General features: G+C 44.1%; 4 protein-coding genes and 3 non-coding genes across 11 annotated transcripts; 2 read left to right on the top strand and 5 right to left on the bottom strand.

Moving 5' to 3' along the window:
- Window positions 1-748: 748 nt before the first annotated feature.
- On the bottom strand, window positions 749-2,701 carry RpL28 (ribosomal protein L28). Its single transcript, XM_001352642.4, has 4 exons — window positions 2,618-2,701; window positions 1,527-1,626; window positions 1,105-1,347; window positions 749-916 (listed from the first exon to the last, which is right to left on the bottom strand). Exons 2-4 carry the CDS (start codon window positions 1,617-1,619, stop codon window positions 818-820), a joined length of 435 nt encoding a protein of 144 aa, XP_001352678.1. The 5' UTR covers window positions 1,620-1,626; window positions 2,618-2,701; the 3' UTR covers window positions 749-817.
- On the bottom strand, window positions 1,693-1,770 carry LOC6900079 (small nucleolar RNA CD11). The gene has a single exon (XR_053252.2). It is a non-coding gene; the product is annotated as a small nucleolar RNA CD11 (small nucleolar RNA).
- On the bottom strand, window positions 1,908-1,982 carry LOC6900078 (small nucleolar RNA CD11). The gene has a single exon (XR_053251.2). It is a non-coding gene; the product is annotated as a small nucleolar RNA CD11 (small nucleolar RNA).
- Window positions 2,125-2,199, bottom strand: LOC6900077 (small nucleolar RNA CD11). The gene has a single exon (XR_053250.2). It is a non-coding gene; the product is annotated as a small nucleolar RNA CD11 (small nucleolar RNA).
- Window positions 2,702-3,479: 778 nt separating the features above from the next.
- On the top strand, window positions 3,480-4,469 carry eIF1 (eukaryotic translation initiation factor eIF1). Its single transcript, XM_002135403.3, has 3 exons — window positions 3,480-3,642; window positions 3,890-4,047; window positions 4,121-4,469. Exons 1-3 carry the CDS (start codon window positions 3,615-3,617, stop codon window positions 4,265-4,267), a joined length of 333 nt encoding a protein of 110 aa, XP_002135439.1. The 5' UTR covers window positions 3,480-3,614; the 3' UTR covers window positions 4,268-4,469.
- A 322-nt stretch (window positions 4,470-4,791) lies between these two features.
- Larp4B (La-related protein 4B) lies at window positions 4,792-17,772 on the top strand. Of its 5 annotated transcripts, none has more exons than XM_015188275.2 (10): window positions 6,562-6,673; window positions 7,034-7,895; window positions 7,970-8,219; window positions 8,300-8,677; window positions 8,797-9,397; window positions 9,458-10,011; window positions 10,085-10,738; window positions 10,844-12,095; window positions 12,161-12,512; window positions 12,574-17,772. In XM_015188275.2, the coding sequence occupies exons 1-9, from the start codon at window positions 6,598-6,600 to the stop codon at window positions 12,334-12,336; spliced, it is 4,803 nt and encodes a 1,600-aa protein (XP_015043761.2). In that variant the 5' UTR covers window positions 6,562-6,597; the 3' UTR covers window positions 12,337-12,512; window positions 12,574-17,772. The 5 variants fall into 5 exon arrangements, with proteins under 5 accessions (XP_015043758.2, XP_001352677.4, XP_015043761.2 ...); XM_015188273.2 differs by having other exon boundaries at window positions 10,841-12,095; XM_015188272.2 differs by lacking the exon at window positions 6,562-6,673 and adding an exon at window positions 4,792-5,150 and having other exon boundaries at window positions 10,085-12,095.
- A 389-nt stretch (window positions 17,773-18,161) lies between these two features.
- LOC4812517 (probable protein phosphatase 2C T23F11.1) lies at window positions 18,162-20,920 on the bottom strand. The gene is made up of 4 exons (XM_001352640.4): window positions 20,628-20,920; window positions 19,657-20,029; window positions 19,249-19,579; window positions 18,162-19,161 (listed from the first exon to the last, which is right to left on the bottom strand). The coding sequence occupies exons 2-4, from the start codon at window positions 19,939-19,941 to the stop codon at window positions 18,650-18,652; spliced, it is 1,128 nt and encodes a 375-aa protein (XP_001352676.2). The 5' UTR covers window positions 19,942-20,029; window positions 20,628-20,920; the 3' UTR covers window positions 18,162-18,649.
- Between the last annotated feature and the right edge of the window lie 6,214 nt (window positions 20,921-27,134).

Genomic DNA, 27,134 nt, shown 5'->3' with positions numbered 1-27,134 from the left:
GAAAAATTACTTCGAATACTTGGGGCTTTTCAATTCGAAAGGCTAAATAGAGCGGAATCATTATGAGCCGCGGCTCTACTTTATACCCGGTACTCAGTCAGTATATGTACATATATGTGAGCTTATGATTTGCTGTTCACAAAAAACGACAAATTGATTTTTTACCAACAAAGTTCACCAAACTCGGTCGAACCCTTCGCGAAATTTATATGTATTAGGTTTGCCCTACTTCCATTTTTCTTTATTTTTTTTTACGTCTGTCTCTTTCTTTTCTATTCTCACATCAACACCAGCTTGCTCTCTCGCTCTTTTTCGCCAGATCACGCACACTGACCGAGTAGTGTGTGAGAGAGAGGGAGAAACAGCGAGGGTGAGAGAGACAGAGAATAAGCGCGTGGCTACGCTACATACATACATTGGTTCTGGTCCTTCTGGCTATAATGATCCGATCTGATCTAGATTTGGCAGATTCATTCTATACAGAATACACTAGTAGCTGTGTGATTTCACTGGAGCCTGTATACAAAATTTGGTTGCTCCAGTTCTTATTGCCTCTGAGAACTAAGCCTCAAACAAGACGAACAGACAGACATGTCTATGCTAATCAAGGAGGTCGTAACACTTCCTTCTGGGTGTTACACACATCCACTTCCACCACAAATTGATCTTAAAATCTGCTCAATGGGAACACTAGAGGCGTACGACGAAGCCGCCTTGCAAAACGACAATATTAATAAGCAAATTACAATTAAGTTTTAAACATCTTTTCTTTATTCTCGAGTAGAAAACAGCTCCGCATGATCCCATATGGTACACTTTATTCGGGCTTCTTTCCCTTGGTAAGTTCGGCCTTCTTTCCCTTGGTGGGAAGGGGCTTCTGGGAACGCAGAACGGCGGAGGCGCGGCGAAGAGCAGCCTGAAATTGGGAAGTATAGAAAACCGAATTTAAAATCGAACCATAAAATTATCTACAAATAAGGTGCTAAAAGAGCTTCAGACAATTTTTTCAACACGATCATTCTGCGATCTTGGTATGTAGCATTAAAATAAGGATCATCATATCAGGGATAATTCAGTGGGATTGCTAATTATTTCAGAAATTACCTGCGTCAGATCCTTGCGGTACTTGGAGCCGATCAACAGGTTCTTCAGCTTTTTCAGGGAGCGTCGGGGACCAGCCTTGAAGTCGACACGCACCGTGTTCTTCGCGGGACGCTGAGCATATTTGCCCTTCTTCAGCACGGCGGTGAAGCCCTTCTTATCGGCAGTAGGAACGACGCCAAGGGTCTTCTTGTGCACGATGCCGCTGTAGCGGTACGAGCTCACAGAGGCCAAGTTGTTTGGCTCCTGGAAAAATACAATAAACCATTAATACATGTCATATACACGGAAGCATTCAATGGTGAAGCCAACTTTATCAGATTAAGTTTACTATCAAGTTGTATTCAAATATCATTGTGAAAGTTTGTAAGTTGGAAACATCATAGAACAAATCGGATACTATTGAGTGGGGGGATACCACTTACTGTGCTGAAGGGTTTGTTAACATCGCGCTTCTTCAACAAGAAGGCGTTGTTGTTGCGAATGATCAACCAATTGAGGTGCGAAGAGGTTGCCATCTCAAGTCTGCAAGTAGAATGAGAGATATTTCGATTAGAAGAGTTTTCAAAAGTTTCTATAGCTTTCATGTTTATTGAGTGATCAGGATTGGGTGATGAATATAGTCTTCAAGAACTCTTCTGCTAAATCATTCATCATGGCATGATTACTACAGCACTCAAATCAAGGAAGTATGCTTACCTTTATTGAGAATGAGACCAGACAAAAATCCAAACGGAAAAATTATGAAAGAGAAGAAAAATACATTATTAAATCTATGCCATGGGTAAAACATAGGTACAATGAACGAATCATTTCAGAATTGGGTGATGAATATAGTCTTCAAGAACTCTTCTGTTAAATCATTCATCACGAAAGGGATACGCAAGGCACCCAACTGGAGGAAATTGCTTACCTTTATTAGGAATGCGACCAGACATCAAACCAGAACACGCGATCATGAAAGAAAAGAGAAAAGAAGTTTAAAATCTGTGCAATTGATAAAAAGTAGGGGGAACTTTAAATGAATAATTTCAGGATTGGGTGATGAATATAGTCTTCAAGAACTCTTCTGCTAAATCATTCATCATGGAATTGAGACTCCCTTGCGACTATAACATGTGCTCTCACCTTGTGTATGTATCAACATCATAGCGTCCGGACCCACCCAGCGTGAAAGAGAAAGAAATGCGATGTTAGACTTGAATAAAGACAGAAAACACTTTATAAACGTATAGTTATTTGAATGGGAAACAAAAAAGTAGTCCCGGCATGGGTTCCCCGACAGCCATGATGAAGTCAGCAACTCTGTACACATTTCGGGTAAAAAAAAATCTGCGCGCTACACACGTGTGGGTAATACCAAATTTACCTCCGAAATATTTCGAGATAGCTGCCATTTGGAGTAAAACACGTGGTACACCCATGTCACAAAAAAAATATTTCACAGCTACATGCTATTCACAATGCTATAGAAGCTATAACTTAACCAAATCAAGACAAAACGCAAAATGCCCACCTTTTCTCGTTGAAAGACAAGCAGGAAAGAAATATGGCAGCCGCGACACAGAGCAAAGTTGGCTGCGATTAAGCCAGCAGGGTTGCATTTTGGGCACCTATTCTGCACAACGATAGTTGGACAAGTTGGCAGCCGCAAAACAAAAACATTCGATAAGTGTCGAATATTTTTGAAAATGTTTTAAAACGTTTTCACGTTCGTTAATAAAGTGAAAAGTGGCCCTATAATTTAAATTTATGTAAATATACTGTGGATATGTAGTACGAGACCAACTCACCGGCGCAACTCTGTGTAGAAAATATATATTGTCACAAAAACAAGTATCGATGTATTTATATATCGATAAAATCCCTTGAATTCGTCAGTATATTTAAGGTATATTTTTAAAATGAGAGGTATATTTCGGTATATTTCTTAGAGTCGGATGGTATATTTTAACGATAAATCCGCGGTCACACTGTATATCAATATCACCCCTACAAACCAGGGTGCCCGTTTCTGATATTTTTAATACTTTTCGGTATTTTTTTAGGTCAAAATTGAACCGACGGTATATCGGTATATAATGGTATATTTTGTCAATTTCATCAATCTGTTAAATTTCATTTTCAACGGATTATCGAAATAAAGCCAATTATTTAAATTAGGCCAATCAAGTAGAAAATTGATTCATCAATCGTATAAAATTATGTGGGCATGGCTAAATGCTCTATATAGCTGGGAATATTCGATGGAATGTCATAATCGAGGAATATGTATAATAGAACTTGAATTCGTCAGTATAGTTACGGTATATTTATAAAATGAGACGATATATTTTGGTATATTTCTGAGGGTCGGACGGTATATTTTAACGATAAATACGCGGTCACACTCTATATCAATAACATCCCTACAAACACATTTCCGAAAAATCACTCAGTAAAATCTTAAATTTTACATTAAGAGAACACTTCAAAAAGTTTTTGTTTAGGCTGTGGTTTATTTTTATTGTCGTATGTCCATCCAGAATTTAAACACTCGAGGTAAGCAGACGGAACTCCCAGCACACAGCCAGCCCACACAGTTTCCAGTCGCAGCGCTCATTTACACATGTACATAAAAATGGCTGCTCGTGGTCTAGTCATCGGCCTCACACGCAAACACGCATACATACGTAGATGCACGCAGGCGATTTTAAGGGCACAACAGCACGTTGCGAGAGGGTGTGATTACAATTACAGAAATTCCAATGAGATGCTAAGGGCATATGGTGTTTTTTGTTTTTTGCAGACCCCTTTGCTGATGCAATCAAGGGCAATGATGATGATATTCAAGACGGGCTTGTGCATATAAGAATCCAGCAGAGGAACGGTCGCAAGACGCTAACCACTGTCCAGGGCCTGTCCGCGGAGTATGACTTGAAGAAAATAGTCCGCTCCTGTAAAAAGGTAAGTGCCCCGTTTGTAAATAAACATTCCTGAGAGGGCCATGTAAGTAATTGATTTAATTTCGCATTCGCAGGAATTTGCCTGCAATGGAACTGTGATCGAGCATCCGGAGTATGGTGAAGTTCTGCAGCTGCAGGGCGATCAACGTGAAAACATCTGTCAATGGTTGACTAAGGTTGGATTAGCCAAACCAGATCAGCTGAAGGTGCACGGCTTTTAAGCGGATGCCAAGGAACAACAAATATTTCATTCTTAAGCTACATTCAACTTGCAGAAGTTCTTCTTCGTTCAAATTATCTAAAAACAATCTCGATAGAACATTAACACAAACAGAAGCAATAGACCATTAATTGAGAAAGATGTTATAAATAAATTAAATGTTCAATTTAAATAAACAACGGAGGTTGCATAGTAAAATGGGACATTATCTGAAATTGCTTTATATTTCAGGGGCAGGTCTTTTAGTTTAATAACAATGGTGCTTTCATGCCAGAAAGCAAGACGGATAGATTTGTATTCTTTCCGAATACAAGCGGCGCTTATCGCAGAGCAATAGCGATATTTTTTGCAACCATTCCTATACATCGATAAGTGTAATTAAAAGTCGCGGGTATATGATTTGAAGACGTAAAACAACAGAAAAATAGTGTCATCTTGCTACAAAATAAGAAAAGTAGTTCCGTTGATTATACGTGCCACAAAAATAAAAACCTATTAATATGTTTTTGCCAGTCTACAAAAATATCACCTTCAAAAATATATCGATAAATTTATATATCAATATTTTATATACACATCTAACACAACTGGGCTGCTTTGTGAGCGCGAATAATTTGCGTGTATTATTGCTTTTGCTAGTGAAAAAACGTTTGCTGACGATCTCCCAAGGCAGCAATTTGATCTGCACTATCAGATGCACAAGTTTTCGTGTCGAATTTAATAAATATTGCGAAAAACGTGGATTTCAGTGTACGTGTACTCCGCGGAACGCCACTGTGACTCTAGCTAGAACATATAACAAGTGGTTTTACAATTTTGACATTGTAGCCGCAGCAAATAATTAACTGGAGGGAAGGAACAAGATCTATTCTACTTTGAGCGGTGTAAGTACACAAGATTATAATTTATGTATCTTCTTATTTAGGGGAAGGGGGGAATGGGCTACAATTTGCCATTAACCATACACTGGCCTCACATACATGATGAATTTCAAATTTGATGCGCGAGTGTCACACACAAATCTGTATAGACAAATTTCATACCTATTATATGTCATACATTGCACACATTTCGTGTCCGTCAGTCGACGTTAAAACATCTTAAAACATAAAATTGATTATCTGGTCATTGCAAGATAGTTTCCTTGCGACCATTCAATTCGGTCCAGCAGCGATGAAATACAACAAAAGAAAATATTTATATATATTGTTTATTGTTTACCATGCTAACCGATGCTGACCATTCCCAGAGCCAAGACTTCTGGGAGCTGTCGCAGCCAATTCTGTTGGGACATTTCGCTTTCATGAATATACATATCTATATACTAACTATATGGTTAGTTTTTTTACTTAGCGAAATTAAGTTCTTAGGTTTCGATTCCATCATTCCCCGATCCCTATTTACATATAAATATTTATCGCATGCAACCATGCAGATTTTTGGAGCCTATCGAAACGGTGACCGTGGAACGGCGAAAGTTTTCTATGACGATGAGAAGTCGAATTTTTGGATTTTTCGCGTGACAAGTTCGTTGTGAAAAAAAACAAAAAAGAACAATTACCTTATTATTTAGAACATTTGCAAGCAATATAAAATTTGTTGTGCTACTCTGTCGGCTCGGTGTCGGTGCATGTTGGGTGTGAAATAAAAAAAATCAATTGCCTCAAAGCCTCTCGACCAATTTCAATTTTATTCTCTGCGTGTGCAAAAAAAAAACTACGAAAAAACGAAGACGAAAAAAGTCAGCAGCGAGGAAGAAAAAGAATAGAAAGGAAAGCGAAAATAGCCACAGAAAAAGAAACAAAATTAAGTCATTCAAGCCACCAGGCCACGGAAAATTAAACGACGACGACGACAACGGTCGCGTAGAAGTTGAAGAAAATGTACAGGAACAGGGGAGGAGGAGCAGCCGCAGCAGCAGTAGTATAAATAAATAGCGAAGCAGCGAAAAGAAGTGTTGCAGCTATTTTGCGTTTGATTGTTCGCATCGCATTGTAATCAAGTTTCATGCAATAAGAATATATCAAAGTGAAAATCAAATTTTCCAAATCGAAAAGCCTCCTCGACTGGGTGGCAACACGACTGCCACTGTGTGCGTGTGTATATGTCTGTGTGTGTGTGAGTGTGCCGCGTGTGACTGTGTGTGTGTGTGAGTGCTCCGAGTAAGTGTTGAGGCGTTCCGTTCGCTCGAAAAAAGAAAAAATAAATATATTTTAAAGCAAACCGACTGTGTCTTTGTGTCGAATTTCCGGATAAATTCAACATACGTTACCATGGAATATTACTTAGGTTAGTAGTAATATTATTTTCAAATGTCAAAAACAAACACATATGCCTGCCATATATACTATCACCCCCACCCTGCGGCCACAACTGCTGCTGCACTTGTATGCGAAGCGAATAGAGAGTAAGTACAGTGGGTTGAAGAAGAACACGCATAAGTTGCTGCTCTCGCAACGCCTTAAGGTGAGGCAGAAGTTTTGCTTTTTGCGACGGTGGCAGGCACAGGCATAGCCACAGCCACAGGCACAGGCACCATTTGGAGGGGAAGCACAGCTCCGCTATCTGTGGTTATGCTGGCATCAAATTTATTTGTTTATAATATAAAATCTGGTTTGGGTGGGAGAGTTTTCTTAGCATTTTCGTCGCGTCACTCGCGTCGTCCGATTACGAAAGTTTCCCATTACGTCGTAACTACAAAGAATTGTCTTTTTTATAGAACTTCTTTTCCACGCACACAAAAATTACTAAATTTGTTCAATTTCAGGAGGATATGTCTTAATGAACGGAGATGCAGTCAAGATCCAACCGCCGGTCTACGCCAATGTTCCTGTCGAAACGGCAATGTTAGCTACCAACTTGTTCGGCACCACAGCACAGATCGCAGCCCCAAACGCAGCAGCCCACATACCATTGATCACAGCCGCCCCAACAGCTGCTGCCCCCGCTCCAGTCGCAGCCGTGGCAGCGCCACAGACCGCTCCGCTTTCACATCAGCATCCACAGCAGGTTCAGGTTCAGGTGCAGCAACAGCAGCAGCAACCGCATCCACACCAGCAGCAGATTATTGCTCATACACACGCCCACCAACAACACCAGCAGCAGCAGCAGCAGCAACAGTCTCCTCAGACCATTCAGGCTCATCCCGCACAGCATTTGCAATACGGACATCCGCCTCCGCCGCCACAGGCACAGGGCGTGGCTAACTCCGCAGTGATTGTAGGAGGAGGAGGAGGAAGCGCTGCCGGTGCCGGTGCCGCTGCTGAGAGCATCGATAATCCAGAATTCGCCATCATGAATGGGGCAATTGGCCAGACCCAAGATGGCACCGTCGTCTGCTACACAACCGATGCTCTGGTACCTGGTGTTAATAATACGAATTTAGTTGCAATCGAGCCGCAACCCCAACACATTGTAGTGCCGGTTCAGGTTCCTGTTCCAGTTTCCGTTCAGCTACCGGTCACAGTGCCTGCCAATGGACCGCTGCCCACCCAGAACCCAGAGCTGCAGCAGCAGCAACAGCCGCAGCAGGGTAACAACCCCAATGCCGCAGCCGGAGACGATCCGAATCTACCGATAGACAAGCTCAAGCAGATGTTGGCTACTCAGCTTGAGTACTACTTTTCCAGGTTCGCCCTTGCCTATTTATTGTTACTCCAAAGATCCCTCTCTGACTTCTTCTTTTACCCTGTCGCTTTCACAGAGAGAATCTGGCCAACGATTCTTACCTGCTGTCGCAGATGGACAGCGACCAATATGTGCCCATATGGACTGTGGCCAGATTTAATCTTGTTAGGAAACTAAGCAAGGACATCAAACTTATTACGGAGGTGCTGCGTGAGTCGCCCAACGTTCAGGTGGATGACGAGGGTCTGCGCGTGCGTCCCAATCGCAAGCGTTGCATCATCATATTGCGCGAGATATCCAACAACACTCCCCTCGATGACGTCAAGGTCTGCCATCAGCTCAGCTCCTCCTCATTTTCTGTAATCAATGCTAATTTGTTTTCCTTCTGGGTCTCCTTCTGCTGCAGGCTCTTTTCAGCAACGAGAACTGCCCGAGGCCGATCTCCTGCGAGTTTGCTGCCAACAATTCCTGGTACATCACATTCGAGTCGGACGAGGATGCGCAAAAGGCCTTTAAGTATCTGCGCGAGGAGATCAAGGAGTTTCAGGGCAAGCCCATTATGGCGCGCATTAAGCCCAAATCGTTTATCAATAGAATACAAGCTGTACCAAATATTAAGAACGGCTACCGTCTCACATCGCCACCGACTGCCGCAGTTTATGATCCTTCCGGTGCTGGGGCTGCCGCTGTCAGCTATACGACCGCCCCACAGCGATACTTGTATACCACCAATGGGACAGTCCTTGGCCCCGCCTCAGTTCCCTACAATAATCAGGTAGTGATTGTAAGTGCTCAACATTATACGATATGTATCTGAGACTGGTATCACCCTCATGTTCCACCCTCTCTCTCTCTCTCTCTCTCCCGCTCTCTCTTTCTCTCTCTATCTCTCTCTCTCTGCAGCCGATTCAACAGAATCAATTCTATCCCGGCTTGATGGCTGGTCCATGGCCACCCGGCACTGTGACCGCTGCCGGCCACGGCCAGAACTTCTATGAGATTGGTGGCAACATCTATGCCACCAATCCGTTGGCTCCGCAGGCTGTAGCCAGCTTCGCAGCCGCACCTCCACCCACCGCACAAACGATTGTCACATCCAAACCGCAGGGTGGTGGCGGTGGCCGCTACAACAACAATAATCACCGTGGCAATCCCAACAATATGGGCGGTGGTGGCAACTCGGGACCACGCGGTGAGCCCCGAAACAAACCCCCGCGCAACACACAGACTCCATCCCATATCCAGAGCGGCAGCATTGTGCCCATCCAGCTAGCGGGAGGCATTCCCGGCGGCATGGTGAGCGTGGTGCCCGCCAATATTGTGGATCCCCTACAACAAGCTTCGCTGCAGCAGGCCCAGCAACAGCCGGTTCACCAGCAGCTACAGCAGCAGCCGACAAGTTCCGCCCATGTCCAAGTCCAACAGCAGCAGCAGCAGCAGGCAACGGGGCAGGTGAACAACTCCAATCGCCACTATAATACAATAAAGAGTAATAATTGGAAGGGTAAGTTATTCGCAGCCCCTTAACATTGAGCCTCTTCTTATCCCTCCAATCTAATGGCAGGTGGAATGCAGAAGAACCTGGACAAAAGCTATGGCGGTGCGGTGGCCACTCACCACCACTACAGCACCCAGGCCCAGGGTCTGTCCACACATGGCCACCATCTCCAGGCCCAGCAGCAACAGCAGCAACAACAACAGGGACAGGGACAATCACAACAGCAGCACTATCATTTGGCTTCCTCTAGCGGCGCGAGCACACCTCAGGTATCTTATGCCAGTGCTCAGGCTACGGCTACCTTGACGCTGGCCCCGCAGCCCAGCCAACACCAACATCATCTGGTGGCCCATCATGCCGCCCAGCAACAGACGCAGCAGCAGCAGCAGCCGCCGCAGCATCAGCAGCAAGTTGAGCTGCAAGAGGCGGGAGAGAACGTGGAGCATGGTTCGCATGGGATGCAACAGGTAAATCGCAGCAGCAACATGTCGGCCAGCTCCTCCTCGTCGATGGCCACATCAATCAGCAAGGAGCCGCTGCAATGGCAGACGCGTCCACGTCGTCGTCGTCGCGATGAGGAGGGCGGTACTATCAATTATTCTCCAAGCGGTCGAGTGGGGGTAAGTAATCGAAAAATGTTATGTTATTTGGAAATTTCTAAGCCTAACTAACGCTTCTTTCAAACGATCATAGCTCTTTGGCACCTCACCCTCCGCGCCGCATCAGCAGCAACAGCAGATGATTTCATCGTCTTCGTCTTCCGCCAGCAATGTGCAGTCGGGCAACGGCGGTCCCTCCCATCGCGGCGGTGATCGGGAGAGCCATTACAATATTCACGATGTACCACCACCACAGCCCCAGCACCGGGGCAACTACAAGGGCAACAACTATAATCCTAACTATCACGCCCAGCACTCGTCCATGTCGAACAGCTCCCATCACCATCACCACAACGCCCTGTCCTCGCAGCACCACCTGCCAGCGGGACAGCAGCAGGGCTCGAGTCACCATTATCACCACCATCATCACCACAATTCCATTGGCAGCAATGTGGGGAACAGCGGAGGAGTGGGCGTCAGCAGTGGAGCTGCAGCCGCAGTCGCTGGATCTGGGAACAACAGCGTGTCGGGTGGAAACGGCAATGCCACCAATGAGCGTGGCATGCATCACGTTTCCCTGGGCTATCAGGGACACCAGCATCAGCAACAACAACAACAGCAGCAGCAGCAGCAACAACAGCAGCAGCAACAGCAACAACAACAACAGCAGCCGGCAGCGCCAGTGCAACCGCCGCAGTTTGATCTAGAGGCAACCGCCTTCCCACCACTGCCAGCCTCGTCGGCATCGGTAAGCACGCCACACACTCCTCAGGCCAATAGTGCGTCCGTGCACATCTCCAACTCGTCCTCCTCTGCGCCTGCCCTAACACAGAAACAAACTCTTCATCAGCAGCAGCAGCTGAGCGGCAGCGTGGAGAGCACGGAGGATCAGCGTTCAAGCAATCATCAGCAGGGCGAGAGTAGTCCTCATCTGGCCAACAGTTCCGCTGTCTCTGCCGCTGCCAACAACTGGTCCGAGAACCGCCTCTCGGACGTGGTCCGCACTGGTGGGGGAGGGGCCGGTGCCGGTGGCGGTGGCGGAGGTAAGGGCAAGGCTCGCAAGGAGATTGTCCAAAGCAAGCACCATCCGAATCAGACCCAGCCGCAGCAGCCGCAGCAGTCGCAGCAGCAGCAGCAACAGCAGCAACAGCAGCAACAACAACAACAACAACCACAGCCGCAGCCACAGCCGCATTTGCCTCCCAACTTCCAACAGCATCAGCGAAATGTGCCGGTCAGTCCCACGCCAGCCGTGGAGTACGCGCCCATCGAGGGCAACAATACTAAAAACGTTACTAAGCAGAGCTCTAGTAGCAGTTCGACCCATGTGATAAAGTGTCTAACACCAAATATCAATGCCAGCAGCAAGGACGAGGCAGCCGCCGCCGGAGTCGGGGTAGGAGCCGGACCTGGTGCTGCCCAGCAGCTGGATAAATCAAACAAGACTGAGGATGAAATGCATCCAAAGCAGCCGCTGCTGCAGCAGAATCCGCAGCAACGTCTGGCCGAAGCCTACGTCCAGACTATGCAGCAGCAGCAGCAGCCGCCACCGCTGGCTGCCCACAACGATTATGCAAGGGGCGCGGAGGCAATCACTGCCGTGCCCGCGGGCGCTGGCGCCTGCAGTGTGGCGACAGTTGCGACCGGTTTGACCGCCAGCCTGGCCGAGTGCAGCCTCAGCCAGCACAAGAAACCGCCCTCCGTTGCCGCCCTGCACGCCAAGAAGGAGGCAAGCCTGACCAAGGATTCAGCCAGCAAGAAGAGCGTTGCCACCTCAACATCGAACGAGAACATTGCCGCCGCCACGGCAAGTAAGCTCAGTTACGCTCAGGTGGCCCAGCATCACAAGGCCTCCACTGACAGCAAGGATGGAAGTGCCTCCACAGGCACCCTCTCGCCCACTGGCAGCCAGAAAATGGATCTAGTCTTCGGCGATCCCTCCACAATCGCTGCCGCAGTGGAGAAGAGTGTGATCGCCACCGAGAAGCGTGTAGCAGGAGGAGCCTCCCCGGTCGTAAATGCTGTGCCGTCTGGCAAAGGGGCCAGCGGAATACAGACATTGAATTCAGCTCAAGTCAGCAATGCAGTCGGTGCCAAGGAGAAAGGTATGAATATGAGTAGGAGTATGGCACTAATGTACGAGTATTTAATGTTGTTTTTCCCACTGCAGATGCCCGCTCCCATGCCTCTCCCATGGGCGGTGGTGGTCGCCACCAGAGCAAGGAGAAACAACAACAACAACAACATCAGCAACATTACGGCTCTGGCACAGAGCACAATACCAATGCCAATGTAGGCTCGGGGACCGGCGGCAACCGCAAGTCCAGAGCCCACAACAACTCTTAGGGGAAGGGAAAGTCGTTGCCAAAAGCGAGGCAACTATGAGCGACCTTTGCAGGATGCCTCTGATAATGCATCTGCCTGTATATATATGAAATTCCATTTGTAAATACCAGAACAATTTTTGTTACATCTATAAGTGCTATAGATATTTACCAGTTAACTAAGGAGGCATACAAAAGGTGAGTGCTCATCCATTTCAGTAGCATTTTTGTCACCTAATCCCTCACTTTGTAACCATAGCTTTTGCCGCTGCTCAACAGAGAAGAGGAAGAGGAGGAGACGAGGTGGTGGAGTAGCAGGCGGAGCTTGGACCAGTTATCATATTAGTAGGCAAAGGAATAAAGGAATAATGAATGGTGCATACCCCTTTCTCCAGCTATTTACCTGCATATATTTATATACGCATATATATATGTATATGTATAATCAGTTATCGTTTACTGTTGATCTACGTCTTTACCTAAGATTGAGGGGTACACCGTGGACTAGAGCAGAGATGATATTTGCAGAATAACGAACCGAGAGTAGATGAATAGAGAATGGAGAGAGGATAGTGGATAGTGGATAGAGAGGATAAGTGTAGAGGAAGATTTGAATATGCCTAAGCTATGATTACGATTACCATTAATGATTACCGAGTGAATAAGTCTAAGTTTTGATTTTAGTTAGCCAACTTGCATCGAACGATAAAACAGAGCAAAAGAAAGATACACATTGTAAACGATTTTACTGATAAATTACTGATGGAACTCATGCATCATGAATCATACGTTACGTTGGTTTCGTTATTATCTACGTTTAGTAATTCATCAATTTCATTTAGCTTACACTCACAAACGACACACACCACACCACACCACACACCACACGACAGCACACACACACGATACACTCACAACATCTAACTTAATGTTTATAGCCAAAACAGAAGTACACAGATACGAGTATATGGCGTATATGTTATCTATATACATAGCTATGTCTCCGCTAGTCCCACAAGTTAGGGTTACTTCTATTAATTAGATATATACGAGTATACATACATATATATATATATTGATATATTGTTTTGAACCATTGTAACATTTTATCAGTTGGTCTTGTTTGAGCGAATGGATTATATTTTTTTGTACACAAATATTTTTTTTTGAAGTGGATTCTCGTACTTAGTTCACGGCATAACAACATACACGCAGACCAACTGCCCTTATACCCATGGCCACAACCACAACCCCACCCACCCTTACACCTGAGTATATCCTTCATTTTGATACTTACGTATATCGTATAATGAGAATAACTTATATTTTAAAATTGCATTTGTTTCCACACAATGAATGGCAATTTTCTCAGTTTGATGGTTTCACGTCTATTTCAAGAAGCAAAAGAAAAGAACACGATGAACGAAGAACGAAGATCGAGAATGATTAACAAGTTAGTGCATTGCTAAAGCAAATAAACTCTATCCTTATAAAGCGTAGGTGGACACAGCTACAGCTCAGCTCAGCTCATAAGACAGACACTATCCAATGTTATATTTACAATTCTGTATATAAGCATACAAAGAATGTATTCTACACTCACCAAACACACACTCTATATACAACAAAAAGGTGCCATAACACTAAAACGAAAACACACTCACACACGAAATTCTGCGAGGTTTAGGACAACACAAATAGGCATTTAAAAACGGATTATATTCTTATGTTAAACTGTCTCTCAATTTATAATGCTACCACCCCTCTAAATAATGATGCTCATTATCGATTTTGGTTTCCTTTTTTACGCACAAACACAAATGATTTACGATTAACGATTAACGATTTATGAAGAGTCGTCCTGATTTATTCGAGAAGCATGTTATTTGATCCCTTAATGCATAACATCATCCATTGGCAACAGGAGATGAGGAGGAGGATGATGAGGAGGAATAATCAGTAGTCTTAAGAGCGTACACGCGATATCTAAATGTGTGAAAATAAATAGAGAGAGATATACATAAATATATATATATATAAAACTACTCTAGGCCTAAGAATTAAGTTTAGAAATGCGTATGGATATTCACACTTAACTGCAAGAATATTCAAACATTTTTTCTATATATATATATATTTTTTTTTTTCAACTTTTATTTGAGAACAAAATTGCGCCCCGCCTTTCACAAACACACACCCCAAAAACGAACGATAGATTTCAATTTATTTTCCATGAAAAACACGGCATACAATACGTTTTGTTCTCTTTAAGTTAACGCTGATGAACACACTGTGAATGAAATGAACCGAACAATGTTTTCCCGAAAAACGAAACTCATCCAAAATCAAAAAAAACGAAAGAGAAATTAAGAGAAGAGAAGAGAAGGAGTAGAAGAATCAACTCTTTAACTGAAGACTTTCTACCGAAATGTAATTGAAAATTTAACAAAAATACGAGAAAGAAAACTACAACTGAAAACCAATATATATATACACACATATATGTAAACATATACTTTGTTTCTATGAAAACAATCGAATAAGCTAAGTGCCTATACTAACTATTATATTGTGGCGTGACACGCAAGTACAGTCAGACCACTGAGCCAAGAACCAAACGTGTCCTCCCTCCCTCAATCGCACACTCCACTCGCGCAGTCATCATGCTCACTCACTCAATCACTCAACTGCCTCTAGGAGCTAACTTAACCTTACAATGAAATGAAAACAAAGCAACAAACACTCATTGAATCGAACCAATCGAATGATTCATTCATTCGCCCACTGATCTTCGGCCAGTCGGGGGGTTTTCCTGCCACTGGCTCAGGGGTCGCTACGATAGACAGGGAGACACAGACACCCCCACACATAGTATACCTTGCTCAGTGGTTTGTCGTGTACTCGGAACACTACAAATTTAACTTTAAATAATTCATAGTTTATAGTTTGTATCTTCCCCATTTGATGAAAGACCCGACACTCTCCCTAACTATCATTCAACCGCCGCCACACACCCCACCCCACCCCACCCCACCCCACCCACCCCACTCAGCACACAAATATTAGTTTCGAACGTTCTCAAATGATTTTGTTGTGCTCATCACTCACTGTCGGCTGCCACAATAGCAAACACAGAACATACAGTGGGACCTCAGTAGGGCGGACACCGACTTGACTTGGACTGCGGACTGCTTTAGGGCAAATGTTAGAGCGAGGGTTTGGTTGAGCGAGCGTGCGGCTGTGCGGCTGCTGTTGGTTGGGGAGCTGGATGCGAGGCAACCCCGTTCTTCCGGCAATGAGATGTGATATTATGCAACTGACGGATCGTCAATTGTGTGCGACAAAAAAACAAAATGAAATATACGGAAAACGGCTGCCCAATTGGGCTTTCCTCCAGCAGCAGACACGTCCAGACATGTTCACACTTAGACACACCACACACACACAAAGAGAGAGACACGCAGAGAAAGAGAACAGTAGCGAGAAGTAGAGGAGAAGCGAAGCGAAGAGAGAGAACAGAAGAGAGTAGTAGGGTATAGAGAAAGTAAAGAAACATTGTTGATGTTGAATAATTTTAAGGCAATACAATAAATTAAATTAAATTGTTACATTGTAAACCTGAGTTCTTAAGTTATTTATTTTTGTATGATTAAGCAGCGCATATGACACCTTGTTATATTTACAAAATAATACTATTAGAAATTCAGCAGACATGCCACGCCAATAGCTAGCATCCCATCCCCTATACTCAGACCCAAAAACACACACGAAAAAGTTTGGAGGCATCATTAATATTCTATTATTTCAAATGGAATAACCCTCGCCAATCAACTGTACATACTATATACCAGAGGGTTCTATTCTATCCTCTTCTCTTGTTTTCACCGCCTTACCATTGACCATTCTTTATGGCACTGCCAGCAGCTAGGTTTCTGTTCCCTTTTCCTCCTCTAATTTCTGGGTCTCCCCAACGCCGCTTGTGAAGAGCGTGGGGGCCCCACCCCACCAGCCATGCTCCGGTTATCGCAAATCTCAAAACGTAGCGAATTGACTTAAATCGCAAACGTGCGTGCTCCGTCTTTCGCAAATCGTAGGATTCTTACATTTTAAAATACATTTTTATGAGAGCAAAAAAAATATTAACATATTTGCTGATGTTTTAAGTTTATATTTATACAATTGGACATTTTTTTCCAAATATTATCTTAATATATTCAATTTATTTTTTTTCTAATGACACCCCAAATTTTACTTCACCCAAATAAACCAAAACAACAACAAGTGGTGAATTCCCTCCCGATTTGCAGCTTTTCTTTATCAATTGGAAATGAAACACTATCGACAGCAAAAATTTTCGAAAACCGGAGCATATAGATTTCAATTCGTACGAATTTTGCCCGAAATCGTAATCGCAAAAATTTGCGAAAACCGGAGCATAGCTGTACTTTCTTTGAATGGCTAGAGACCAGGCGTTGTGTCCTTTTTTTTCAATGGGTTAGTTCTTTGCTTTTATGTACTACCAATAAGCTGCAGAGAAAGAAAGTTAAACAGAAGAATGCTTACGCACATTGTTATCACTAGAAAAGCTACAACAACAAGAACAACAAAATCAACAACAACCTGTCTGTTAAACAAAAGAAAACAAAAATGCAAATATGTAATATGAGTAATACATATATATAAAGATATATATATATACTTACGAAAAGAATATGCGTAATCAACTGTAATTGTACCGAAATTGATAACTGTAAAGCGAAAAGAAAACAAAATGGTTTATAAAATTGCATATGATTAAAACTATAAACTAACTATAAAATCATACAATATCCCCCCCTTTATGCAGCAGCGAAAGCCACACAACCAATCAACAGAGTTAATGCATAATTGAGTGTGTAATATGGCATACATATGAATAAAATAAAATAAAATATTATAATAAAACAAAGCAACAAAAAAAAAAACGAAAAAAAATACAAACACTGAGAAACAACCAAAACACGAAAAGGCGTAATTCATTTCCCCCTATATATACATACAATATATAGATATATGGTTAAGAGTGAACAATTTGTACGTAAAAGCCACACACACACACACGATGATAATGGTGATGTTGAAGAAGAAACCAAACCTGTACTCGTAATGAAAATATAGCAAAGAGTTTAAATAAAATTTAAACTAACATAAATACAGAGAGGGAAAACATTTCATGACCACAAAACACACAGAACACAACAAAACACAACACATACCATACACACAACACACGATTATTTTATTTTATTGTATGTATCATATGAACGAAAAGAAAATCAAATAATAAAAGAAAAGAACAAGGAGAGAACAACAAGCGGGCGTAATGTAGATTAAATGTAGATAGCAGAAAGAAAAAACAACACAAGAAACATGTCAAACAATAAAGCGAGCGATAACCAGCAAGAAAAGCTGTACAAAACAGTCCAAGTTATTGCTTAACGGGGGAACACGGATCTTTGGCCGCAAGCGAGTCCATCTTGAAGGGATTTACATTTACCTTTCGCGGCAGGCTAGCCAGAGTATCGGAAAGCCCTCATCGTAATCAATGATGCCTGAAGCAGGATAAGATCTTCAAAACGCTTCAAGTTATTGCTTCAACCCAGTTGAAGCCCGATCCACAGAACTGGGGTGCACGGATGTCGACTAACTGAGCGCATCTGGAGCTGAGCGAACCAGAGACCCGCCAATCAAATACTCGATTCACACCGTTTGAGGTAAAGTCAAGTGTACTGCAGGATCTTGACAAAGGATTTCGATGAAGGTACAGTTTCCGACGAGGATCTGAAACTAAATATATAACACTTTGAATACTTTTGGGCACTACAAAACATTTTGCTTTATTTTCAATTTCAAAAACTCATTGTCTTCCTATTCCTTCTCCTTTGGGTAAAAAAACTTTCTCCTTATAAAGATCAATCCCGAAACTCTGACAAGTATAGTTTTAGGTACATAAATACTAAACGAGTAATACAATTTTTTTTCCATTCTGTTTGGGCATCACAAAACATAGTAATTCAAATGTATATATAGTCGTACATATCATATACATGTTACACACATCGATAAGGAGGGACGCGGGGATAAACTAAAAAAACAAAAATTATTCGTGGGAGTTAAACATTTTGGTAAGGATTGTTTGCGTTTGTGGCGTGTGTTTGTTGGTTTGTTTGTTTGTTTGTTTGTTTGTGGTGTGTGTGTGTCTCTGAGTCTATAAAAACTTAACCAAGAACACTTGTAAGTATAAAGAGTTGACCTAAGCGGCATTTCGAGGATACCCTAATTAATTATAAGGCGCACTAGTAGATATAGTTTAACTGCATCTCGGATGCTGCCAGCAGCGGATCTTGTGCCTCTTTCTCCAGCTTCTTCTGCTCCTCGGAATTGTTGGTCGCCTCACTGGGCGTGATCAGGCTGGAATTGGGACTGGTTGTGGGGCTCGAGGTCTGTGTCTCGGCCATGTTATCGTTGGACTGTGTGGTCTTTGTTGCCGTGCCGGCTTCTTGTTCGAAGGCCGTTTTATTGCTATTTCGACAGCGGGCTATTAAATCGCTGTAGGGTTTATCGTGCAGCAGGCAGACTAGGACGACGGTCATGTTGTCCCCACCGAGTCCGCCCATTTGGCAGTCGGGGGCCAGGCAATGGTTCATAAGTTCCTCGCATATCTCCTCCGGGTACATGCCCATGCCGATGCGTGTGCGGCAAAACTCAAGCACTTCCGCATTGCTCATCACATCCCAAATGCCATCGCAGGCCAGTACGATAAATTCCCAATCTTCCATGATTTTCCGTGTCTCCACGTCCGGGTAGGCTGTAGCGCAGCAAGAACAACGAAAACGCAAGGTGATAATGGATTATGAGAACAATGAGAACAGCGATTTAAATATGCATTTCTCACCTGTGACGATCTGATCTTCCGGCTTTTTGTTCGCACGCTTGAAGACAAAGTCGCCGAGTGCCCGGGAAAGTGCAAGATTGCCGTTAACACGGTTGAACTCGACCCAACCGCCGCCCTCGATGATGCGCTTCGACTCCCCCTCGTTGTTGGGCTTGTGGTCCATGGAGAGTATCTCCAGCTGGCCGTTCACGCAGGCGATCGCCCGCGAATCCCCGGCATTGGCGCAATACAATTTGCTGTCCTTCACAAGAACGACCACGGCCGTGGAGCCGGCCATCTGATCGCCCCATGACTCATTGTGCAGCATTTCGTAGTCAATGTCCAGAAAGCCCTAGAATTGCAACATCGTCATCATTGCATTAGTATTGTCACCTCTGAGTGGCAGTGAGTAATACCAGCGACGCTCACCTGCTGTAGCGCCCGCTCGATGTCGTTGTCATTGTACTCGGGTCGCTTCAACACGAACTTGTGCAGATGCTTGCCCGCATATTGGGCAACCGTGGCACCGCCGTGGCCATCGTATACGGCAAAGAAGGCCGCGCCCGGATCATCCGGCAGCGAGAGAATGTGTGTGTGCGAGTCCTCCATGTTGATGCGCCATCCCTGCATGCAGCTTGAGCCGACACGGAACACAGAGTTCTGGCAGTACGACGACTCCTTGGCAGTTACCGGCTCGGACAGTGTTTGGCCCATTCTGTGTCCGTCTGTGTGCCCGCGTGGGTGTTTCTTGGGGGCCGGCTGGCTTATCGATTTGCAATACGTCTATGTCGACGCTGAGTATCTGTGTGGCGTGGAAGAGCGGCCACGGCACACACAGGGAGTGAGAGAGAGAGAGAGGAAAGGGAGATTGTTAATTACGAATTACGAAACTGGCCGTCAACTTCAGTCAGATACGCGTGGGCATTGAGATTAGCATATCACAGTAATGATACAACCCGTATAAGCTCTGCACAAACAAACGTGTAGATTTCAGCAGCTACAATACTCTTGGGCTCCAAAGCACTACCTAGTGCTGGGTGCTGGCAGGCCAGGCGGTACGATCGGTCGGAACGGAACCTGTTGTCGATTTCGATTTCTAGACATTCATTCGCACAAATGTGCAGGCTTGCAAAAAACAAAAACAGAAAAAGAAGAAAAACGCGCAGGGCAAAGGGCAAACCACCAGATAAACGCTGATAAGGCAGCGGTGGACAGGCGGCTGTCAGCGCTGAATCGGCCCGCAGCGGACCTTAGATTATTATAAACGGCCCGCAATCATGCGCTCCATAATTAGTTGACACAGTTTGCAACAGACCTGAACTTACGCAAAAAACATGGGGAGAGACACGGGGAGAGAGAGAGAACTTGAAAGCCCAGAACAATGCTCTATTATAACTCACCTGGCACTGGGGCTGCGTTGCTGCTTCTACTTTTGCCAATACATTGACAACTTTGGCTGGCTAAACAAATCCAATTCGCATGAATAAATGAAAAAAACAGAGTTCCGATTGGGCCTCCTGGTTGTTGTGGTTGCTAGGCTCTGTTTCGGGGTTGGGCAGCTGCTTTCTGCTGTCGGCACGTGCTCTTGTTGCAGCTGCAATTCTCAGTTCTCACACTTAAATTTTACGCACGCTAAATTTTTATAAATAATAGTGCTGGGCAGTGTGACCGACCAGCAAAAATATACCGAAATACGTCACAATTTTTAAAATATACCGCACATATACTGATGATTTATTTGTATTCAAGTTTCATCATATTCCTCGTTTTTGATATTCGGTTTAATATTACTAGCTGGCAAAAAACCCTCAGCTCTCAACTCATAGTTTTATCCGATTATTAAATCGGTTTCCTACAATACTGGTTAAATTTAAATCTTCATCTTTATTGCATTGCTAATAAAATAAGGTTTAAGCAAAACCGGTCAACAGCAAATTTCACTAACTTAATTTCCTGACATGATAACTACACAGATGCTACATATGAACTACATTTTTATGTAATTAATAAAGGCGACACCTGAAGGGGAAATGTATGCATTTGGAGCGCCAGTGTGAAAGAACTCCGTTATCCACTTTTTGACATGCCTTTACTTCCGACACTCAGATTTTGATGACAAACGATCAGGAATTTTATGTTGATCACGATTGAGTATTCGATGTGGCCTGGGACATGGCTCTAAGTGGCAATTCCACATGGCTTCTACATTGGTGCATTGCACAACAGGGTGAGTCCATACCGCGTCTTAAAATATACTGGAAATTACTAGAAAATATTATGAATAGTATAAAATTAGCAAGGTGTGTCAGCTAGACATGGTGGCAAGAAAAGCAGTCACCAATATTTCAACGATTTCTTTGCCCCCTGAAAACATAATTTTATTCGATTGATGGATAAATTTTCTACAAGATTGAATTTTCAGGACCCACTTTTATTGGATTGTTTATAAAACAACGTTTAATAAAAAAAGGTCAATACAAATTTAAATTTTGGTACATGGTAACTACACGGTAACTACACATTTTTAAGTCGACTGGATAACAGTTACAGCTGCGCGCCAAAGTAAAATTGTTTGAAAGTGAATGAGTGACAAAGATATTAATGCAATCCAGTGGAATAAATGATGTGGGAAAGCACGATTGGAGAGAAAAATTCAAAAAACTTACTTTATGGCAGCTTGTATACCCTGGTGCTGAGCATTTTGTGTAATGGAACCAATAATAAGGAAACGAATGAACCAGAAGAACGAACTATAAAAATAATCGAAACGAATAACTTGCTCTGTAAGTTGAACGAGTTTACATTAATAAATAATGCTTAATAAATATATATCAATATAATATGTGATGTATCAATGGATATTTATATAATATACAAAATGTTTGCTCAACTAATGTTCATTTATGAACAAATGTTGGTTTTTGTTGCCCTGGTTTTCTCATTGACGCGTTTTTTTTTTTTGGCGTTAGCTGTTTTTTCGTTTTTGGCGGTACTAGCCGTTAGAGTTTGAATTTATTTTTAAAAGTATAAATTAAATAAGTTAATTTATATTCAATAATTGTACACGGTCATATTATAGCTTTTTTTGGGGCTTTTCGACTGTATTTATTTTTGATATATTACTGCACTTTCCATGCAAATTTCGTATTATGTGTGTTGCTTCTGTTTCCATTTCACGTTTCTCTCTCTCTATGTGTGTGGCTTTCGGTTTTGTCATCTTATCTACTGTTGTGTTGTTGTTCGCTGCTTTGACGTTTTTTGGGGCTGGCTGCGCTGCCGTAGTCGCTGCTTCAGCGGCGGGTGCATTGAATTTTGCGGATTTTTTTCGCTTTGAGTTTGCGGCAAATATACGAATTCAAGGACAAATGACGTCAGCTAAACATTTTTTGTGTGTGGAGCTCGTCGTTCAGTGGCGCACGCTGCTCTTCAAAGCAAGGGGCTCGAGTCAATTCTTGCTGGGGCTCCAACGCCTCTGCTTTCTATTTATTGTCTTCTTCGTTTCTCATGTCTTTTATTTGGTGATTCTTTTGTTTTGCGTCTTTTTGCTAAATAAAAAAGAATATCAAATATTTGCACAGCAGCAAACAGCAACAAAGCAATTTTTGATAAAGAACTGTACACTGCACGCGGTTCGATCTCTCTCTCTCTCTCCCACTCACGCTCTCTTTGTGCGGCGCTCTCTCTTTTCCTATCTTTCTTTGCCCTCGCTCTCTCTTTACTATCGTAACAAATATGGCAAACAAATACATATGGTTTGTTGCTGGACTAAAACTAGCGCTAAATAGCAAATAGATATGCTCAGGGTGTATTTATGGGAGGGGTACGGTACTGTCGCGCTAGTTTGGGCATGCAAAATTACACCTTGACATTGCTTTTCCCACAGTTTTGCTTCTTAAGCTCTTTCTCTCTCTCTCTGTCTCTCTCTCACTCTGTTTAGTTCTCTTATCGCTCTGCCTGGTCATTGAAAGTGCAAGGCAGCGCTGCCGACTGCCAACTGCAGCCGCTGCACGCATTTTATTTCCCAACCGCCAACCGCCAGAACGCACATTTATTATGCATTTAACGTTTCGCGCTAAAACTATTGCTTCCCCTTCTCTCTCTCTCTCCGCCCCCCTCGTTCTCAGCGGCCACTGCTTTAGCATTTAAGATTCGCTTTCGCTTCCCCCTTTTATTTCTGCGCACTCTGTAAAATTTCCATATTGTTTGTCAACGACGCCGCGCGATTCGATTCGATTGCATCCACAGACCCAGGCTCTTGGCTCTGGCTCTGGCTCTGGCTATGGCTATGGCTGTGGCTATGGCTCTGGCTCCGTATGCAGTCTGCATGCAAATGGTGAAACGGCGGGCAGGGCAGGGCAGGGCAGGGCAGGGCGGGGCGGGGCAGAACAGAGCCCACAGATATCGCATCAGGCAGGGGCCCAGTAGTTCAATCACACTGCACAAAAGTTCGAGGTCAGTTATAAAAATAAAATTATGTATATTCCATCGCTCTTTACCCCTCCCCCTCTACTCACACTCTTTCTCTCTCTCTCTCTTTGCATTGGATGGGATGGAATGGGATGGGATGGGATTGGAATTGGATTGGGCTTTTTGTTTTATATTAATTTCTGTTTGAATGCGACAAAATGAGTTGGTTGCTTTGTCTTTGGCTGACTCAGGATTCAGCAGGATTCAGCATTCAGGACTTCGGACTCAGAACTCGGGATCGTATCGGATCTCAGGCGGGGCGATGAGGATGGGGTTGCTTGCCCAAGGGGCACAAAGGCCATTGTTCCACCGTTACCAGAGCGGGATGGGATGGGACGGGACGGGATGGGACGGGGACGGGTCATTCAAGTGGAAGTAGGCCACTGGAGTTCTGTGTAACTTGAGCGCAGGACAGAGGCCGTAAGCTGCAATTGTGTAATGCGACCCCGCTGGAGGAGGGCAATGACTCCCTGCCTCAAGGATACTCGGGGGAAAGACCAGCAGGAGCTGCGCAAAAACAACATCCACAGGGCCCTCAGCTCTTCTAAGCCTGGCCCAAAGGAAGCAGCAGCGGCGGGAAGTCGCAGTCCGGCCCCAGACAGGCCCAGACCCATGGAATGCTGTTGAACTTAATTTTGGTTGGCTGCGCCTCGCATCGCATCGCATCGCCTCGCCTCGCAATGAAATGAAATTTTGATAATTTCCAGAGAATTCATGCCACAGATTTTGGTTTGCCGCGAAGCAGCGCGCCACGGACTCAGAGCCAGACCCAGGCCCAGACCAAAGCCGAAACTAGTTGGACAGGCTCTCAAGGATTGCGACCAGACGCGTCTCGGGGCAGGTTCATTAACTTGTTTGCCCCGTTGTTGCTGCTGTTGCTTCTTTTTTTGTGTGTTTTTTATGTTTTATTTTTGGGGCCGCCGTCGCGCTGCCAGCATCCGCGACGAGACAATAATGATCTTCACTGGAAACGCGCGCCTTGCCCCAATCCACTCCCGGCTCCGGCTGGAGCTCCTTCCTCCTCGTTGGTGGTGGTGACTTAATTGCCGCACCCAAACGGCTGAGCTGGACCTAGGGATTAGCCAGAAAAGTATTCCTTAATGTTCGATGGGTATACTCTATACTCCACACCCGGTACCGTAATGCACCCACAATTTTGAAGGGATGGCTATCTTATTTGGCTATATTCTTGTCTAAGGCCACTATCGGTCGTTCTACCAAAACTCCAGATAAGATTAGGATAACAGCCACAAGAACTTCTAATGACACCCGCAATCTTGAAGATACGGCTCTATAATTTGGTACAATTCTAGTATATAGCCATTATCTGTCAACCTGCTATATTTTATGATGATAAGATAAATCTTACAGCCAGAATTACGAAAAATGTATTCCCCATTTAAAAAATAGATGGGTTAAAAATCTTAAGTTTCAATGAATACCAACTCAAAAGAGTAAGTAAAGTATAGTCCATCTGTTTACTGGGTATTTTCTAGTCGGATAGCTGTTTTTTGTACTGCTTAGTGTTCTTTTTTTCCGAACCGGTTTCGGTTCGGTTTCTACTGCGACCGAAATGGATACGAAACTCCGGGGCTCTAGACTCTACTCGGATCTTCCCTATGATCCTTGTGACATTCGCTCATTTTTCAATGTCGCAGTTCGCCGCAGTTGCTGTGGCCTCTTGCCGATAAAGTGGAGCACATTGTACTAGCCTCTGATTAATATGAGCTGTGCCCTGATACCGCCGCAACCTTGGCCCGAGTCATTTGCCCAGTGATTCACAAGTTGGCTATGACTAAGCTAAGCGGTCGGTCCCTTGGCCAATACCCAGACATGACTAAGCCGCAGATGGTAAAAGAGTTCGTTGGGCTTTATGAGAGAAACTCGTATCTAGGGTCCACTACTTAAAAATGAAGAAGGTTATTATCGAATATATGTATTGCCAACCATATATTAAAAGATCTTTATAGAGTTGTAGACGGAGTCCACGTGTTCGTTTAAAGGCCTGAAACAAGGGCTTAAACGTGATCCCATTGATATTGGTGAAGTAGTGGCGACACAATCACTTCTTCGTCCCATATGGAGTGAGTACAGGACTTCATTGAAGTGGTGTGTATCGCTATGTTGTACCATTGTATCTAAGAAGTAGTCTAAATCGGTAATCGAATGGTACATTGTCTAGTCCAAGGCCTGCCTCTGGTATTGCCGTCCATGTCCAGGACCAAAGTCTTCTTTGTATGCAGGCGAAAACTTAATCCGAGCTCATCCGAAAGTGCTGAGTGTCCATCCGCATTGTCGTGCGCTCAAGTTCAAACCAGGGTCAGATGGTATGTGTTGCGCATCAGGAAAAGCGCAACTAGTGAACGGCTTACTCATCGGCACGGATCCAGATTCAAGTATATTTGCGCATTCAATTCAGGCTTCCATGAAATCGTTTGGGGCAGCAGAATTAGTTCGGAAAATGTTTTGCCGGGTCAGCTGGTGTTTTCTTGAAAGGCATAATATTTGACAATGATCGATTAATCCGTTGGACTCCGCTGAGGAACAAGCCCCGCCCGACGAATATGCCATCTCTTGCTTTGACAAATGAATCACATATCCAGATCGATAATGGATATGGCTTCCGACTCCTCTTACAGTGGGTGTGAACAGGAGTGTGTGTGTGTCTGTGTGTGAGAGTACTGGGAATGTAGGAGGGGAACAATGGATAAATAAACAGCCATGAAATGCAGTGCCAGCTAAATGCTGCCCGCGACTGTAGCGAACAGAGGCAGAGAGGGAGAGTGGGAGAGAGAGAGAGAGGTGCCAAGGAGAGTCCCGGAGAGGAGAGCGATGTCACTTGTGTAAAATATTGCACTGGCCTTGGAGCAGCACGCACAATGTGACTGCGCTGTCAAGACGATTAACAGCAGCAGCAGCAGCAGCAGAAACCGCAGCAGCACCAGCAGCAGCAGCAGCAGCAAAAGCCACATGAAAAAAGCAACAATAACAACTGCAGCGACTGCAACTGTGTCCCTGACGATGGCGTCGGCCAGGAAGGAGCACCATATTGCGCGCATCTGGAGATTGGCTGGCTGCACGCGATTGGGGTGGACATTTTGCAAAAAGCTAACATATAATTTTCCAACTAAATATTGAAAAATCCATAGAAACCCACGAAACAGTTCCTTACTGATGGAAATTATTTATAAAATATTTAAAGCCCCGCTCAGAAATGTCCACCCTAATGACTTTGCCTGCTCATTACGTGTTTCAGTGTTTTTTTGCAGGACCCGCTGCCGCGTTTTTTTGCGGTTGACTGTGGCGTCTGCTGGGTGTCAACATTTAACCGCATGTTGCAGCTCCCCGCGTCCCAAAAAAACAACAAAAACAACACACAAAAAAACCCCGCATAAAAATAAAACAGCAAAATTAACTTCTGAGTCAATTTGCAGCACCCG

The sequence above is a fragment of the Drosophila pseudoobscura genome, chromosome X, assembly GCF_009870125.1.
Source record: "Drosophila pseudoobscura strain MV-25-SWS-2005 chromosome X, UCI_Dpse_MV25, whole genome shotgun sequence".
In the NCBI taxonomy this organism is placed as follows: domain Eukaryota; kingdom Metazoa; phylum Arthropoda; class Insecta; order Diptera; family Drosophilidae; genus Drosophila; species Drosophila pseudoobscura.
This window is presented reverse-complemented; position numbering and strand designations above follow the sequence as displayed.